The following is a 15,700-nucleotide window of genomic DNA, read 5'->3' on the forward strand; positions in this document are numbered from 1 at the left end:
TCACCTGCTGATCCCACTCAGCACGCTATCTCCTTGTAATCTGTGTATATGCTTCCTTCGGAGCTGCGACTCTACCGACTGCCTGCCATCTACATCTCTCCCTTTTAATTTATTTGTTTCTTTTCCTCTTGTTCTCACACTTCTTCACTGCAATAGTTTATCCGTAGACAGTAGGAAAAAGAAAATGGCATTCCTTATATTCATACCCTAGAAAGATAGATAAGCCAATGAATCTTGCAAGTTCTTTACTTAGCCTTCTTTTGTTCTTAAGAAGGATTTTCTTTATATCGTACAGTATTGCCAAGATTCTCTACTTTTCACTTTCCGACCAAGTAAGGAAAGAGGTGACATGGGATGAAACATGGAAGTTATATGTCCTGTTATTCCTTTAGGATCAACCCTGATAAAGAGTGTACTCGGAAAAGCTAATTGAATGGTCATGTCTGCTTCAGAAACTCGCACACATATTTGGAATGGAATAAGGGTTCTCACTTCTGCACTGATATACTCAAATGAACTTCCATAGCAAGCCCTCTGCAAGTATAGTTTTCACCTACAAACAAAGGTTCAGTAATAAAGGTGGAAATGCTATAATTTGCATAGATTTGGTTTTCAATGTTAGTCTACAAAAGAATATTATAACTGCATACAGAAGAGAATTCAGGAGCAGAAACTGTTTGTGATGATTTTCAACCAAAACTGCAGGCAAATTAAACATAAATGCAGCAGCATAGGTGGGAGAAGAGAATTACTTATGCAACCTTGACAAACAAATGAATGAATTCATTAGGGCAAGTGCCATGTAAAGAGAACATTTAAAAGAAAAATGAAAGTTAAAATTGGAGAAGCAGAAGCTGCATCTTTCACTCCCGCTTCCATATTCCTCCGTCCAAGGTTGGTACTTGAAATAATATAACTCTATTCAGGGATGCAAAGGCAAATTATAAAGCTTCTGAAACAGGTACTGCACATTAGTACATTTGGTAAATTCCTTGACCAGAGTCAATGAACCAAGCCAGGTCCAAATTCCACCCTGGCACATTTCAAAACTGCATCATTGCTTTCGTTACCCTATCCCATGGAGATTTTGAGGGACCTGATTGATGCTGTATGGTAAATACAAAAGTAAAGGAAAAAAGAAAATTGTAAAGTTCAACAATTGATTCAAACACAGTGGTTCAATGTAATAACTCTTCATCCTATTCCCAGTCGATGCACTGGTTATTTTGAGAACACGTCAGCATATTTGAGCCAGGAACCTTTAGGGCACCACTTCCAAAACTGTCACTTATGCATCCAAACTCTGATTCATCATCATCACTATCAATGCTCTTGGGAGTCACACGATTCTGATAACTTCTACGCCGGATAAGAAAAACATTGAAGTAATAGCTTACCAACTCTTGCCTAGTTTTCCTGGGGAAAAACTTGGATGCGTCAGGCCAGAATGCATTTAGTGATGGTGGTTCTAATTGCACCATATACGTAAATCTATTTTCTTCTTCAGCGGTCCACCGAAGTGAGACTTCTTCCCCCATCCCACCAAATCTCCAACGGTAGAACACTGAACCAAGTTCAAGCTTCAATTTCATCCTCTTCTCAGCAATATGTAGTCTAATACATTCAACAGTGCCTGGAATCGGACAGCCACATGAATCATCTCTTCCCCTACCAATTGGATCCTTTACAGCCAAGGGATCATGTTCAACAGCTTTTAAGGGCCATTCCTGTGTGCCTAGCCATTTAGAGTCGGTATCAGAAACCATACCAGTCCATTCAGGGACTTCTGCTTGAAAGCGGAGACCCACAGACACTTGTCTTCTCAACGAATCATCCCCTGACGGCTCTACAGTCATATCCAAAGATGATGAGTCAATAGTTACAGGGGATTGCTCCTTAAGGCCACATTCAGACTCTGTCTTGTGGCGACACATTGAGTTTTTCTGCAATGCTGAATCAGAACTGCAACAAGAGCATGAACGAGATTGTGTCGTAGGAAGCTTCTCACTGCATCTGGACCTCTCTGTTAAATGGTGACTAAGGATGCCATCCTCATACATGGATGGATGCATCTTTTTATTATTCTGCAAATTTAAACAACAATATGCCTTTAAAATTGACAACTAACCTAATTTACCATGTGAACCAGTAGACTGAGTAAGATCCACATTACAAACTTCTTCCTTGATAACTAAAGGTTTCAAATATTGAGAATTCACTTACTTTGAAGATTTTGGTCTTACAAACTCCTATCTATAGCATTGATCAATGTTTGAAACAGCCAAGTCAAGTTCACACCACCCAAGTTGGTCTAATGATGCGCTACCAAAATTGTATGATGAAAATTGCCAGGTGAACACGAAATTTCGAATTCTTTCAACAACATAGTGACAAAAAATTTATTTTATTTTATTTCACAAATTTATTTAACAGATGACAATATTTTTACCTGCAAGAGAGACTGTTCAGTGACTGAATGATCATCCCTTTTCTGCCTTATAGCTTCGCGTGCCCTGATGGCTTGTATCCAGAATTCATTGCCTCCATGGTCTTTCCACTTAGATGGCTCCGCTATTGCCCAAACTGAGGGATCATCATGACATTTTGCAACCTGGGTTACCCAATTCAGCATTCCTGCTAAAGATTCTCTTTTTCTCTTACGGGTACTAAATTCTTTCCTAGCAACAGGTGGATCCAGCACCCCAAGATCATTTCTACATACTTTTTCGTCATTATCACTAAACACTTCCTCAACACCACTGTGCAATCTATATCTACTGTTGGCATCTGAAATCTTCAGGCCGTTCTTCTTGGAATCCTTGGCAATGCACTTGTCATTCTTTATATACTCTGATAGAGCCACTCTGTTTACCACCACTTTCTGATCAACCCCATTTGTAAACAAGCCCCTAAACTCCTCCTCTTGCTCCAATGACAAGAACCTAAATTTTCCACCACCTGCACCCTCCCCATTTCTATCTACCAAACTATTTCTCAACCATTTTTCCAGCTCGTTCAAATACTTGGCATATATCAATTTAACCGAAGCCGAAACCTCAAGATCCAACCCTAATTCTTTCACCACAAAAGCCCATAACCCTTTTTTCGACACGAACTCGTACCCTCCAATCTCCCTAACTACAAGGAAAAGCTTGAGCAAATCTAGTGAGTGCCCATCGTTTCCAAGCATTGCGGGCATTCGTCTAACAAAACCCTTACAAGCAACCTCTTTTAGATAACCAGAAAGAACCAGATCAAACAAGCATCTTAGTCTATTCCTATGATCACCAAACTCTTCAACACTATTCTTTGTAACAGGATCATCATCTAGGTGACAACCATTACTTTGACAGTTATTTACAGTTCCTACACAATCTAAAGCAGACCCATTTGTTAAAATTGACCATCCTGCCATGAAAGTTTGAATTTCCTTCCTTTCCTTTCAATCTTACAATCAAAAAGGGTTACCCTTCAATGGCTTGTAAAAGATTAATACAAACACAAGTAAAGAAATAACAACAGAAATATTTTGAAACATCAAGTGGTCATAAGGAAGGAAGACCCTTTGCCCCTTTGTGTCCAATGATATTACCTCATATTTTGTTGGTGGGTATCTGATTTTGTTGATTTTTTTTTTTTTTTGCTTTGAAGAAGCCACCCAATATAATCTACAGAGCTGCAGAGACAAGAGAGAGAAATAAAAAGACAAAAGCAAGGGAGTCAAGACAGCCTAGATTAAGGTTGCTGTGTTTGGGGTTTTTGAAAATGTTTATTGGGTGACAGCAAGAAAATGGAAAACTGGGCAATCAAAGATTAGCACAATATGAGAAGTAAAGAAAATACTAATTATGATATCAAGAACAAAGATAAAGATTCCAAATCGACTTTGAAGGAAACCAACCCAATAAAATAAAGCTACAATCTTTTATTTTCTGCTTTAAAATGGAAAACCAAGTTTCCTCCTTTTTCCTTTTTTTGGGTAACGGGATTATTAAAAGCAGGATGTGGAGAGTTTTTTTGGGTAAATTTTGACGACAAAATCGGGTGATTGGACACAATGCCTAATAAAAGAGAGCAAAACATACATGAATGGCTAAGATACAAAATTATATAATTTTTTCCATTTTTGATTATAAACCGATAATAGTAACTACTAAAATTGTCTTATGAATTATTTTTTAGACATTTCCCCACACCATTAATTGTAACATAAATATCATTTTTCAATTCTTTTGGCCATTAATTTTTTTTTATCTATTTGTACCATGATGAAAATAGTTATACAAATTAAAACAAGTAAATTGGTAAATTTGTTAAACAAATAAATTACATACAAAAATTAAGTTTTTATATATTTATTTAATTTAATCATTCAACAACTATTCATTAAATTTTGTATATAAATATATTTTTTTAATTAATTTTTATATGTTATTGATCTAATATTCAAGTTTTATTAGACTACCAATTTTGGGTTTTTATCTGGATGATCTCCTTGCTTACATTTCCCTTTTTTTTTTTTTTTTATCTTAAAAGCTTTTCTTCTTATTTATGTACCCTCACCAATCATGAAAAGAGAGAAAAAGAAACCATCATAGCTTAAAATTATGTGGGATGCCGATCTCTATGTTTTATCAATATTTATTTTTCTTAATAAAATTTTAAATTAAGAATTATTTAAAAATAATGTTCTGATACAATAAAATTCTCATAATTATACCCCTTTATAAATACTTTTTACAAAGCAATTCATGAATTTTATTTCAACTAATCTACATTTACAAGTCTTATGAAAATAAAGAACATCTTTTTTATAAATCATAAATATTTCAAATACAAAATGTATTTCTGCATGACTAGAGTACTAGTAAATGTGGTTTTCCAACAAAGCACACAAAAGCACTAATTAAAATGCAATGAATCATTAGTTGAGAAATTGAAATAGACTTTAATTAATCAACCATTTGAAATAGCTACTAAGTTTTGATAAAGATAAACCCAGAAGCTACTTAAAGGAATCAGTGACACTCACTATAAAAATCCTATCGTTAAATACATATAAATAAATAATGATCCAACTTTGACGTGCATACTTTTATATATACATTGAGTCATGTAATATACATATTGGCTATTCAGTTTATCCCTTCTGTTTTATGAGAATAAGAAGAAATTCACTACACAAATGAAATTCTTATCATTCTAAGGAGTTCTCACAAGCTCATGACACTTGCACATCCACCACCATCAGACAATTTCACATAAAGATGAACAGGTAGATGAGTGTAACCACATGCCATTTACAGAAGCATTCCGAAGAAAGTAATGAAACATCTGTTCACAGGATTTGAGCTTGCAGACTCATGGAAAAGTAATATATATATATGTGAGAAGAAAGAGTTTTCTGCTGTTCTGTGCAACTAAGTAGGTTTTCTGGACAAAAAAAGCACTGGTAACCTGCATGGCAGCATCCTATTCCATCTTGTAAGCAACTTCAGGCACTTGCTTATTGATGAAGAAGGTAGAAAGTAATGACAAGCTGATCTAAACATAGAGGGCAGTGTATCGGCCATGAAGAATTAACCTTTGAAATGGTATCAAACCAGTTTCTGTTTATGTTTTTCTGTATTTCTTTCTCCTTTCTTTTCATCTATTCATTTTCGTAAGTTTCAAGTTCCAAGGATGAAAGCACAAAGACACTACGCTCACAAATAGGCATGACTCCCCATAAAAAGAAGAAAAAAGAAAAGGAAACTAAGAAAATGAAGAAACAGAAATCCAAAACCAAACTATCGCCAAAACTGCAGAAGCCACTAATAGGGTGACAAATGAGGGGAAAAAGTAAAAACTGAAATTCTGATGTGTTTGGTATGTTGAAACCTCTGAAACACACTTAATTTGAAGAAGCTAAAGCTGAGTCCACCACCAGGACACTATTAAGTGGGTAGGTCGAATATCATTTCCTGCATCACAAGTAATTAGAACCCTCCTGTTATTTCCTTAGGTTATATACAATAATTAATTCCTATTGACTTATAAGAGATGAAAATTGTTTTGAGACAAACCTTATCACACACAGGACAAGTGTCACTTCTTTCCATCCATTCAAGAATACATGCAAGGTGAAAATGATGTTCACATTTTGTGATAATTTTTGGATTTTCTGCATCATACTCTGCAGCAAAGAACAAAAAGAGGGTCTGTTAACAACTTTTCTACATGAAAGCTGAAACACTACTTAACAGAAAAAATGCAACATGGTTTTTGACAGTGGGGCAGATAAAATGTTCAGTAATCAGAACGGAAGACATACCTTCCAAACAGGTTGGACAAACATCCTCCTCCTCCTTTGTAGGCGCAATTGATTCAACTGGTTTTGAAAGTTCAACTTCTAGCCCTTTTGGTGACTCAATTTCAGTATTGAATTGTGCTTTGCAGTCTGATTCCTTAGTGTCCTCAGATTTTATAGAAGTCTCTCGAGTGTCCACACCAACTGTTTCTTGACCGGAATCAACATGTGTTGTTTGCACCGCTTCATCACTCTTACTGTTGTGAATTCCTTGGGCCACTGATGGATTTTGAGAAGGTCCTAAAACTGCATCAAACGGCATTGGAGCAGGAGGGGGTCTATAAGCATCGGGAACTGATACTTCCAGATTTGTGTCAACCAGGAGTCCAGTGGAGAGGGCAGAGGCAGCACCACTGTGAGAAGATAAAGGCACACGCTCATCTGAGGCTCTTGGGTACTGTTAAAAGAAAGAAGTTCAACTCAACAAAGATAAGGAAAATGCATTCAATATGATAAACAATTAGTTCAATATAGTTACCTCTTATGGATTACCTTCGGATAAGTATTTATAATTAAATCCATTTTCTAATAACTAATAAGTATGGCGGCAGGCAGGCCAACGACAAATTTTAATATCGATTTTCCGGTTTCAGGTTGTTCCACAGTTTAACTCTTCCCATTTTAGCATTAAGTGAAGGCACTAGACAGAAATCATGATTCATGAGCAACTTAGTAACAGTAATCAGACCATGATTCCTGAGCAACTCAGCAAGGGTGATTAGAGAATTAACAATTGGAAATATTTATAAATTATAATTGGTTGCATCCAGTTATTATCATACGGACAAAAAACAAGGGCCCCAGCATAACAGTAAATTTAAGACATTTTAATCCTCTCAAGTGCACTGGAATGTCCAGTCTATCTCATTTTTGGGCACATCATACAACCACCCATGGAATTTTGCAGTGTGGCACTTAATAAAATACAAAGTATTCTACACTGAACTTGAGATGAGTTGAAACCAAATTCAAAACCTAATAAGTCAAGTAGAGAAGCTTATCAAAAAACAAAAGCCAATTAAAGACAAAGAATCCCAAGGAGGATGAAAATTATACTGACATAATAATATCCTGGTGCACTACTTATTTCAACTCCCTTGGAAGAGCAACAGCAGCAACCACCCATTCCTTTTACTTATGTCCAATGCCCATACAAAAGTACTGGTACTTGGTGCATTATAATCCCGCACCACCAAGTGAGAAAATCTGCTATAAGGAAAAGATTGACATCAGCCTTGAAGATATAAACAGCATACCATTCCATCTGGCAAACTATATACATGCCAAATGCCACATGACAACATGAAAAATATTGTAAACACTAAGGCAAAGCTAGGATCAGCTTGGAGCTGTGCACTGATATACATATACCACAATTTCTGATAAAAAGTTCCATACAAATAACCAACAGAAGGAAACTACAGGAGCAAAAGCAACACCCAAACAGAAACTAGTAAAATTATATCCTGGCTTCTGGTATACACTTGTCACCAACAAGCACACAGCTGACAGAAAATGTGAATAAGACCCCATATTGGTAAAAGCCGAAGAACGCCAAGCTGGCTGGTGTTCTACTCTTTGCAGCACATACTACTAAAATTTGTATGTTCTGAACAACAGTAGTAGCAGAATTATAGATGTAGAAACAAGAGAATATCCATTACTGATTGTCAAACACAAACCTAGTTCAAAAACATTCCCACCTACTCAGTTCAATTGTCATGCACAATTCCATATCCAGAACCTCAACATAAATTCATTGAAGTAGACTGAAAACGAAACCAATTGTGATAACTGACAACAAACTGAGTAGGAATAAACCCCAACACATGATTCCTCTCCTCCACTAATCTGGCGGACAGTCGTAATTGCAAACTTCTAATCAAAGCACACTTTTTGGGACAAACTGTAATTAACCTATGTGCTGAAACAATAATAACAAAAAAAAAAAAAAAACAGGTAAATTCAATAAGAAATCAATCAGCTAAATGAGTTCCCTCTAGCTACTCTTCATCAACAACCGTCTAAAACCAGGCTTTTATTGGATAACCAACTAGCATGGAAATAGCTAAAAACGATAAACAAAATAGCACAAAGGAATTTCATATACGAAAAAAAATAAAGACAGTCAATATCCGACACAACAAAAGCTTTAGCCAAACAGCTAAATTTCATAACGTTGAGTAAAACCCATTAAAAGTTATCAATATTTCACCAATTCAAGAGCTAATAAGAAAAAAAAATCAACTTATGCTCAGTAAAACCCTATAGAAACCATAATTCAATCAATATATAGCGAGCTAAATTCCCAAAATTAAAAAAAAAAAGTTGAGAAAAGATATGAAATTACCTGTTGATTGAAACTTCGATTGGATATGATTTCGAGATTCAAAGCAAAAATTCCAAAATAATAAAAAAAACGAATTATTGATTCACCTTTTTATTTTTAAGGGTGTATATTGTTATGGTTGTTCCGTGTGGGAGGAAAACTTTCACTGAGAAAGGGAAGACTCTCCATTAAAACTGATTCCACTATTGCAGAGCGAATTTTTTTAAGGTTTTTTTATTGGGATTACCTCCACGCGCCAACCTCTCCGGTTTATTCCACGCAACATATTAAAATAATAATAATAATACTATATATATATATATATATATAATGTGAAATGTGGCAAAAGATAATGTTTTGATTTAGAAAGTGGGAGAGTTGTCTTGGTGACAACATTACATTTGTGGATTGGACGGAAAACAATTATACATTGATTAGGTAAGCTTGACTTGTACTAGTGTTTTGACTTTTTTGTATTTTGCAAATGGCCCTCCTCCCTGCTTACCGCGATTCATTCCATCTTTGAAGAGAGCTGCCATGGCTGGCTGAAAACTTGGGTTGCAAGTGGGCTCTTTTAGGATCAAGGTTCATGATTTTGTAACGTGGTCAATACTATGCAATGCCATCTGCTTATAAATCACTTAAGTGTCACGGGACTATTATCCTTTTTTCGAAAGATTAATTTAATGAGAGCATGCAATGCCACTATTTATAAATTTTATTTATTTATTTATTTGATATATGAAGATTGAAACATCTTACTTATGTCTATTGAACCTTTCAATTAGGATCCAAATTAATGATGAGATTGAGATTTGTTTTTATTTTGGCCCAAATTAGGCAATATAGCAGAAAGGGAGGGTGGCATTCGGCAGACCAAATGGGCCACACTCTTTTTTTCATTGGCATATACCGGAGGCTAAGCCACGTTCTAGTCAAGCATAAGCCACCCCAGAACAAATAATTCAGTACTTAAAAGAAAACTAAGATCCCTTTTACATGAGAGTTATAAGCAAAACGTAGAAAATGACACCACCACCCATATTTGAAAGAGAGACGACCTGGCTTAATTCCTTCTCGTCAAAGAATGTTAGGCATAAGCATAAATCTGGTAGATTAATGTTTGCGGCTATCCATCCAATTGTCATGGTTTTTGTTGGCAACAACTGTTAAACTCAACTCGCACGGCACCATGCCATGGCTATCACGGCATCAACGGTCAAGCTAAATTATTAAAGACGTTGCTAACTAAATTCCCTTTTCTCTCTTTTCCCCTGTTAAGCATTGTCTTCGAACATGGACCCATAGACCAAAGTAATCTTAGTGTCTTAATGTTAATGTGGCATCAATCATATTGCCATTTGTGGCAAATGACAAACCTTGGAAGCATGGAGGGCGGGTTCCAATCAGAACCAAACTGGCTAGGTTGCTATCCTTAAGAGAGAAGGCTAGAGCAAGCTCTTTTGCACAAAATCTTTGGTCGGTCAGGGTCACACATCTACCTGATTTTAACCATCACCAGCCAATAATTAAGAAGCAGAGTCCATGATTTGAAACTTGAGGCACCAAGGGAATATATGTCCCCATCACCCACTGTTGCACCAATCCCGTGACACCAAATGCCAGCCTGGCCTCTCTGCTAACACCATATAATTTGGGGGCTGGTTGATTTCCATTCCACCAATGTTTAGATTTTTCTGAAAGATCTCAAATGAATACGTTTATCCCAAGTTTGCTATCATGCCAACGGTGTCAAAGAAACCCAAAAGAGAAATCCGTAACATATCAAAGAATTCGGCAGTAATAAGTTCCAGTGAAGTTCATGATGGGGTAGAGGGATCTGTGCACTGTTAGAATAGTAGATATACTGGAAAATAGCAAAGGGCACTAGCCCTATATTACAAGGTTAGAATCCGGGGAAGAAATCCGGTTGGTCAATCAACAACTCTTCCCAATTAGTCTTTTAATTAGATCTAATCTAAGGTTAGAGCTAAAATATATATGTAATAATACAATGTTGAAAACATTCAGAGTTGCTCACTCTGTGTGTCATCAGTTTTCAGTCTCTTAGCCGCGCTGATGAATTCAGATATCACTTGTACCTCATTCAGTGGTGGCTGTATCACAAAAAAAAAAAAAAAAAGATGTTAGATTCACTAAAGGAGAGTACATGTTGGCATGTTTACATGTATGTCGCATGAGTCTCAAAAAGTGAAGACCTGTGACACAAAATGCTGCTGCACAGTGTTAAGCATTTGTTCCCTTGGTGAATAAGCATTGATGCCTCCCTACAACTCAAAATAGAAGAACCCCTTGAATTAGATAAATGTAATTTTATCTAGATCCTTCAAAGGAAATTCACCAAGGTGAGAGTTAGCAGGACCTACAAGTTTGAAGTGCTTGCAATATCTTCGCAAAGAGTCAGTATCAAGTCTTGCCAAATTTACCTTCAAAATTGGGAAAGGCATGATAAAATACACTTCGAATTATTTGATCTATTATGGCATGTGGCAACAGTCAAAAGTTCCCACAACTTAGATGCACACCAAATATATTATGGTTCAAAATCATAAAACAAAGGCTTAGGTGCACACTGCAAAATTTGGTAATACTAACCAATTGAGGTGCATGAATAATGGATCGAACATCTCTGTAACCACTACGATTTGTTGATTTGATGGGTGCAGATGGAACCCATGGTTTTGTATGCCGAACTCTCGGTTTTGCAGGCCTGTGGTACTCAATGCTACTAGCTGTCCAAAGTGAAAACAGAGAAACAGGTGATCACAATGTTAAAGCAATGGGAACAATTTTTACTTAAAAACGTTCTTCTGGCATGAAATCCTTTGACATACAGAAATCATGGTCCTTCTCACCAATGTCTGAGCCACTGCTTGAATTATCAAAATCATGATCATCATCTACTTCATTCCCTGTAGGATGTTCCAGCACACTCAATGCGTTCCTTTGCAGCTTAACTTCAACCCCATTCTTCAAAACCTTGAAAACAGCAGCACTAGTGTCACAAGATATGATTCTTGGACAAAATAAAGGTGACAGAGTAAGTGCTATCTAGCTATAAAAGGGTTTAGGAGCAAACAGATCACACGTCAGTTTCAATTATCAAGAAACAGCAAACCAATCTAATCATAGACAATTTCAGCAAGGAAGAAAACATCATAAACTAAGTTGATGTCTGGTCCATCCTGTCCAACTAAAACCAGATAAAATGCTAATCAAAATTGAAAGCTACATATCAGTGAGCAAAACAAACTGAATCTGTTAAGAATCAATTTACAAACAGGAAAAGCAGAGGGAAACAGAATTTGATCATTGGATGGGTCACAGAAGTGTTCTATCTAATTCTTTATTAGTCCAACTACCAGGTTTTGTTTTTTGTACTTTTTTTGGGGGTCCAGCTATTAGATCGTTAAAAAGAGTGAGTTCAAAGAAAAAGTTGATCATCTCTGCAAGATAAGTTCCTCGGATGCATAAAAACGTCTACTTACATCATCAGAGCGAGTCATATTAACCACAAAAGATGAGTTAGGGGCCAAAACCAGAAAAACCCAGACGCAAAGACATGGCTTTATATAATTTCCATAAGCAAAATCTCAAGCTCACCTTAATAAAAAAATACATAATACTAGTAAACACTGGTATTAAACAGTAATTAAATAAACAACCAATCACATGCAAGATGAATTTATAATATTACATGTAAACCAATTACATATGCCACGGTGAAAGAACAAAAATAAATTAATTGAAATTAAAAGAAAATCTGAGAATAATCCAGACCAATTACAAACCGCTTGTTTAGGAACAACTTATTAATGATTAAGTAGAAGTTGTATCAAACGGTGAATTTTGAAAAATTAGTTAGAAAAAAAAAAGCAATGATGAAAAAAAAAGTGAATTCTTACCAGCCAATGCCAACCACCAAGGCCCACAGCCTTCTTGACCACGCCTTGCAACCCAACCAATACAGACTTTGTTCTATTGTTTCCTCTGACAATAACTTTTGTGTGTCTCGGAAGAACTGAAAGCTCTTCATCGCCGCTTTCCTCCCTGAACGGCGACAGAACCCGAGAAGAACATAGCTCATGCTCCAACATTTTCCTCACCCACTCAAATTCAAGTTCAATTATCAGAACTAAGCAAACTTAGCCTCCAATCCAAATGCCCAGATCCTCAAAAAAGCAGTTGACTTTGGTAATCAATAAGTCATCAGTTCCACTCGTATTCACATTTGATTGCGTTTTCTAATAGAAGATTCTAAGCTTTACCTTAAGGCTCTGTAAAAAAAAAAAGGACAAGAAAGTTTTAAAAAAGAAGTACAAAAAGAATCCCAGATTAGTGATGAATTTCAAGCCAGAGAGGAAAAAGATTGGTCACCGACACGAATATTTCGAGGAAGAGTTGAATGCGAATTTCGCGTTGGAGAAACCAATCACTGATTCACGGGACTTGGATTGATCTCAATAAAGAAACCAAGACGATGCTATCTCATCATTAAGCTTCTGCTATTTATGCCATGCTTATATCACCTGAAACAAGCACAATTGAATTAAAACCCTGAAGTATTAAGAGCTTGAAGCAATCAAAGCTCCCATATTTTTATCACCAACCCGTGAAAAGAAGAAGCTTTTATAAAGCTGAATTGTATATATCAATAGCCAACTAAAGTTGCCACGAAAGAAAAATTACGTTTGGTTATTGAGAGAATTTAACCATATAAGGAAAGAAAAGGAATCCCAACTGTGGAACAAAAGCAAAAAAAAAAATGTTTATAGGGAAGAAAACCCATTTAACTATGTAAGGTAAGCATAAGAAATTTAGCTCTTAAACAGGAAATCAAGATTGGTTATACTTTAAAAATCCCATTAAACTAAGTAGAAATCAGAGAGATAGATAGAGAGAGAAGAGAAGAAGAAGAAGAAGGAAAAAAAAAAGAAAGAGCTAAAATTCTCTTTGCTGCATTTTCCAGGAAACGAGTTAAGAAAAGTTGAAAAAGATCAAATTTAAGGTATTGAGATAGCAATCTTTGTCACTTTCAAGTTCTGCTCAAACTCAATGAAAGAGCTAAAACCCAAACGAGAATTAAGAACCTTTCTGGTACACAATCAATTCAAGCATAAACATTAGGTTACAAAAGAATCTTACATTGAATAAAAGAAAGTAACAAAAATCTGGTGTACCTGCAGAGCACGAGAAAAATGCAAAACGATTCAAAGAAACAGAGCAAGAGGAGGGGGTTTCCCGGGTCGGGGATATTAGAGAAAAGCGGGTTTGTAACGGATCTGAACTGAACTGTTTTTTTTTTAATGGATAAGAAAAAAAAACGGCTAGGAGTTGAGCAGAGAGAAACTGGAAATGCACAGCTTTTGAGAGAAAGAGAAGGGTTTAATTGAAATCCATGACAAATGGGAAAAATTCAGTACAAAGAAAGAAGAATTGAAGAGAGAGAGAAAGCACACTAAATGCTTACCAACTGCCATGGAAACGACCTGCCATGTGCCGTACGGTCACTCCTTTCTTTTTCTTTCGTAACCGGCGATACCCGGTTCGATTTTTTACTACGAATTTACCTTCGCCATTTTGGGGTGGATGGCTCGGCTAACGGCTAATGAGCACGCAGGCGGGAGCGGGTGTGGGGTTTTTCTTTTGTCGGTATTGGGGGGGTGTGGGGCCCGGTGTTATCTGGGCTGGGCTGATAATGATCTTGTGGGACCCCGTTTTCCTCGTTTGTTGAGAATATTGTTTTGCATGGTTCAACGCATTTACGGCATCACACACTGTTCGTGACTCTGTTAAATGTTTAAGCCTTTGTTTCTCTTCTCATTTTTTCCCTCAAATTTGTCCCCTTATCCCTCAATCATTTATCATCTTGTAAGATTTTATACGATACTTTAGTACAAATTGAAGTGCATGTAGAACTAAGGTAAAAGCATTTTGAGCGTTTTATTATAAGTACTGTATTGATACATGTTGAATTCAATTATTCATAAATATGAATTAAGTTTGACCCATAGATTATTTATATCTATATATATATATATATAATTATGTTTAAGATTTCCCCTTTTCTTGTAAACTCTCATTTCTTGTTTTTTGTTTTAATTAAAACGATTAATCAAAGATAAGAACCAAGTTAGATTTAATAATATGTTGTATAAATTTTGCCTCTAAGTTGACTTGACTCAATTTTCTTTTTATTGTCGTCTCACCTTATAATTAATGTTAGTGAACATAGTATGAAAATATATACGTGCTATATGATATATAGAAATAGACACTTTGATAAGAGTGTTGAGACATTATTAATAGGATTTCTATTTTTATTTTATAAGTAAAGTTTGATTAAGATTTATCATTTAATTATTAAAAAAATAATTTTATATTTTATTAATATATTTATAATTAAAATTAAAATATATTATTTATTATAATAATTTAAATAAATTTTGATTGAATCATATTCAAATTTTCACATTTACACTCGATTCGAAGAGATCATGTTAGTAATTTAAATAGATAACTTAACTTTTAAGGATGTTCACAAGAGAGCTTCAAAATGTCAGAACTTGAGGGTAGCCACTGTAACCCTTTATCATCTAAATAAATACATTAACAGTCTATAGGGACATTTTAAATTAAATTAAGGTATTATAAATTGCATAATGTGAATTTAAGTTGACTTAACTAAATCACATTTGAACTACTATAATCTATTAATAATTTTAAAAAAATTTCCTATAAGAATTTGGAAGTTAAGAAAAAAGATACATGAAATTAATGATAATACTTAAGAGAAATTATTAATTGAGATATGACACTTTCTTTAAAAAAATCCAAACTTTGTGGTAAATATTTCAACTTTGTTTTAAGCTGTGATTTTGACAGAAAAATGTAGATTTTTATTTAACTGCAGCACTATGTTTTTTTTTCCCTTCCAATCTATCTTCCCAAAGGTCAAATTTCCGAGCGCTGTTTACAAGATGTCCGACAACGATTTTCAA

General features: G+C 35.4%; 3 protein-coding genes across 4 annotated transcripts; all 3 read right to left on the reverse strand.

The window, feature by feature from the left end:
* Positions 1–762: 762 nt before the first annotated feature.
* On the reverse strand, positions 763–3,993 carry LOC18606550 (ARID/BRIGHT DNA-binding, ELM2 domain and myb-like DNA-binding domain-containing protein). Its single transcript, XM_007040224.3, has 2 exons — positions 2,450–3,993; positions 763–2,084 (listed from the first exon to the last, which is right to left on the reverse strand). The coding sequence occupies exons 1-2, from the start codon at positions 3,413–3,415 to the stop codon at positions 1,200–1,202; spliced, it is 1,851 nt and encodes a 616-aa protein (XP_007040286.3). The 5' UTR covers positions 3,416–3,993; the 3' UTR covers positions 763–1,199.
* Positions 3,994–5,992: 1,999 nt separating this feature from the next.
* LOC18606551 (RING/U-box superfamily protein) lies at positions 5,993–8,874 on the reverse strand. Its single transcript, XM_007040225.3, is given in 5 exon segments — positions 5,993–6,022; positions 6,024–6,175; positions 6,314–6,746; positions 7,410–7,555; positions 8,700–8,874. Coding segments are annotated over 4 exon segments (681 nt in total). The 5' UTR covers positions 7,476–7,555; positions 8,700–8,874.
* Positions 8,875–10,519: 1,645 nt separating this feature from the next.
* Positions 10,520–13,981, reverse strand: LOC18606552 (uncharacterized). 2 transcript variants are annotated; one of them, XM_018118448.2, is made up of 8 exons: positions 13,845–13,981; positions 13,081–13,228; positions 12,605–12,976; positions 11,555–11,678; positions 11,295–11,431; positions 11,066–11,125; positions 10,898–10,966; positions 10,520–10,795 (listed from the first exon to the last, which is right to left on the reverse strand). In XM_018118448.2, exons 3-8 carry the CDS (start codon positions 12,794–12,796, stop codon positions 10,706–10,708), a joined length of 672 nt encoding a protein of 223 aa, XP_017973937.2. In that variant the 5' UTR covers positions 12,797–12,976; positions 13,081–13,228; positions 13,845–13,981; the 3' UTR covers positions 10,520–10,705. The 2 variants fall into 2 exon arrangements, with proteins under 2 accessions (XP_017973937.2, XP_007040290.2); XM_007040228.3 differs by lacking the exons at positions 13,081–13,228; positions 13,845–13,981 and having other exon boundaries at positions 11,534–11,678; positions 12,605–12,948.
* Between the last annotated feature and the right edge of the window lie 1,719 nt (positions 13,982–15,700).

Source organism: Theobroma cacao, chromosome 3, assembly GCF_053813885.1.
Source record: "Theobroma cacao isolate CCN51 chromosome 3, ASM5381388v1, whole genome shotgun sequence".
Classification (NCBI taxonomy): domain Eukaryota; kingdom Viridiplantae; phylum Streptophyta; class Magnoliopsida; order Malvales; family Malvaceae; genus Theobroma; species Theobroma cacao.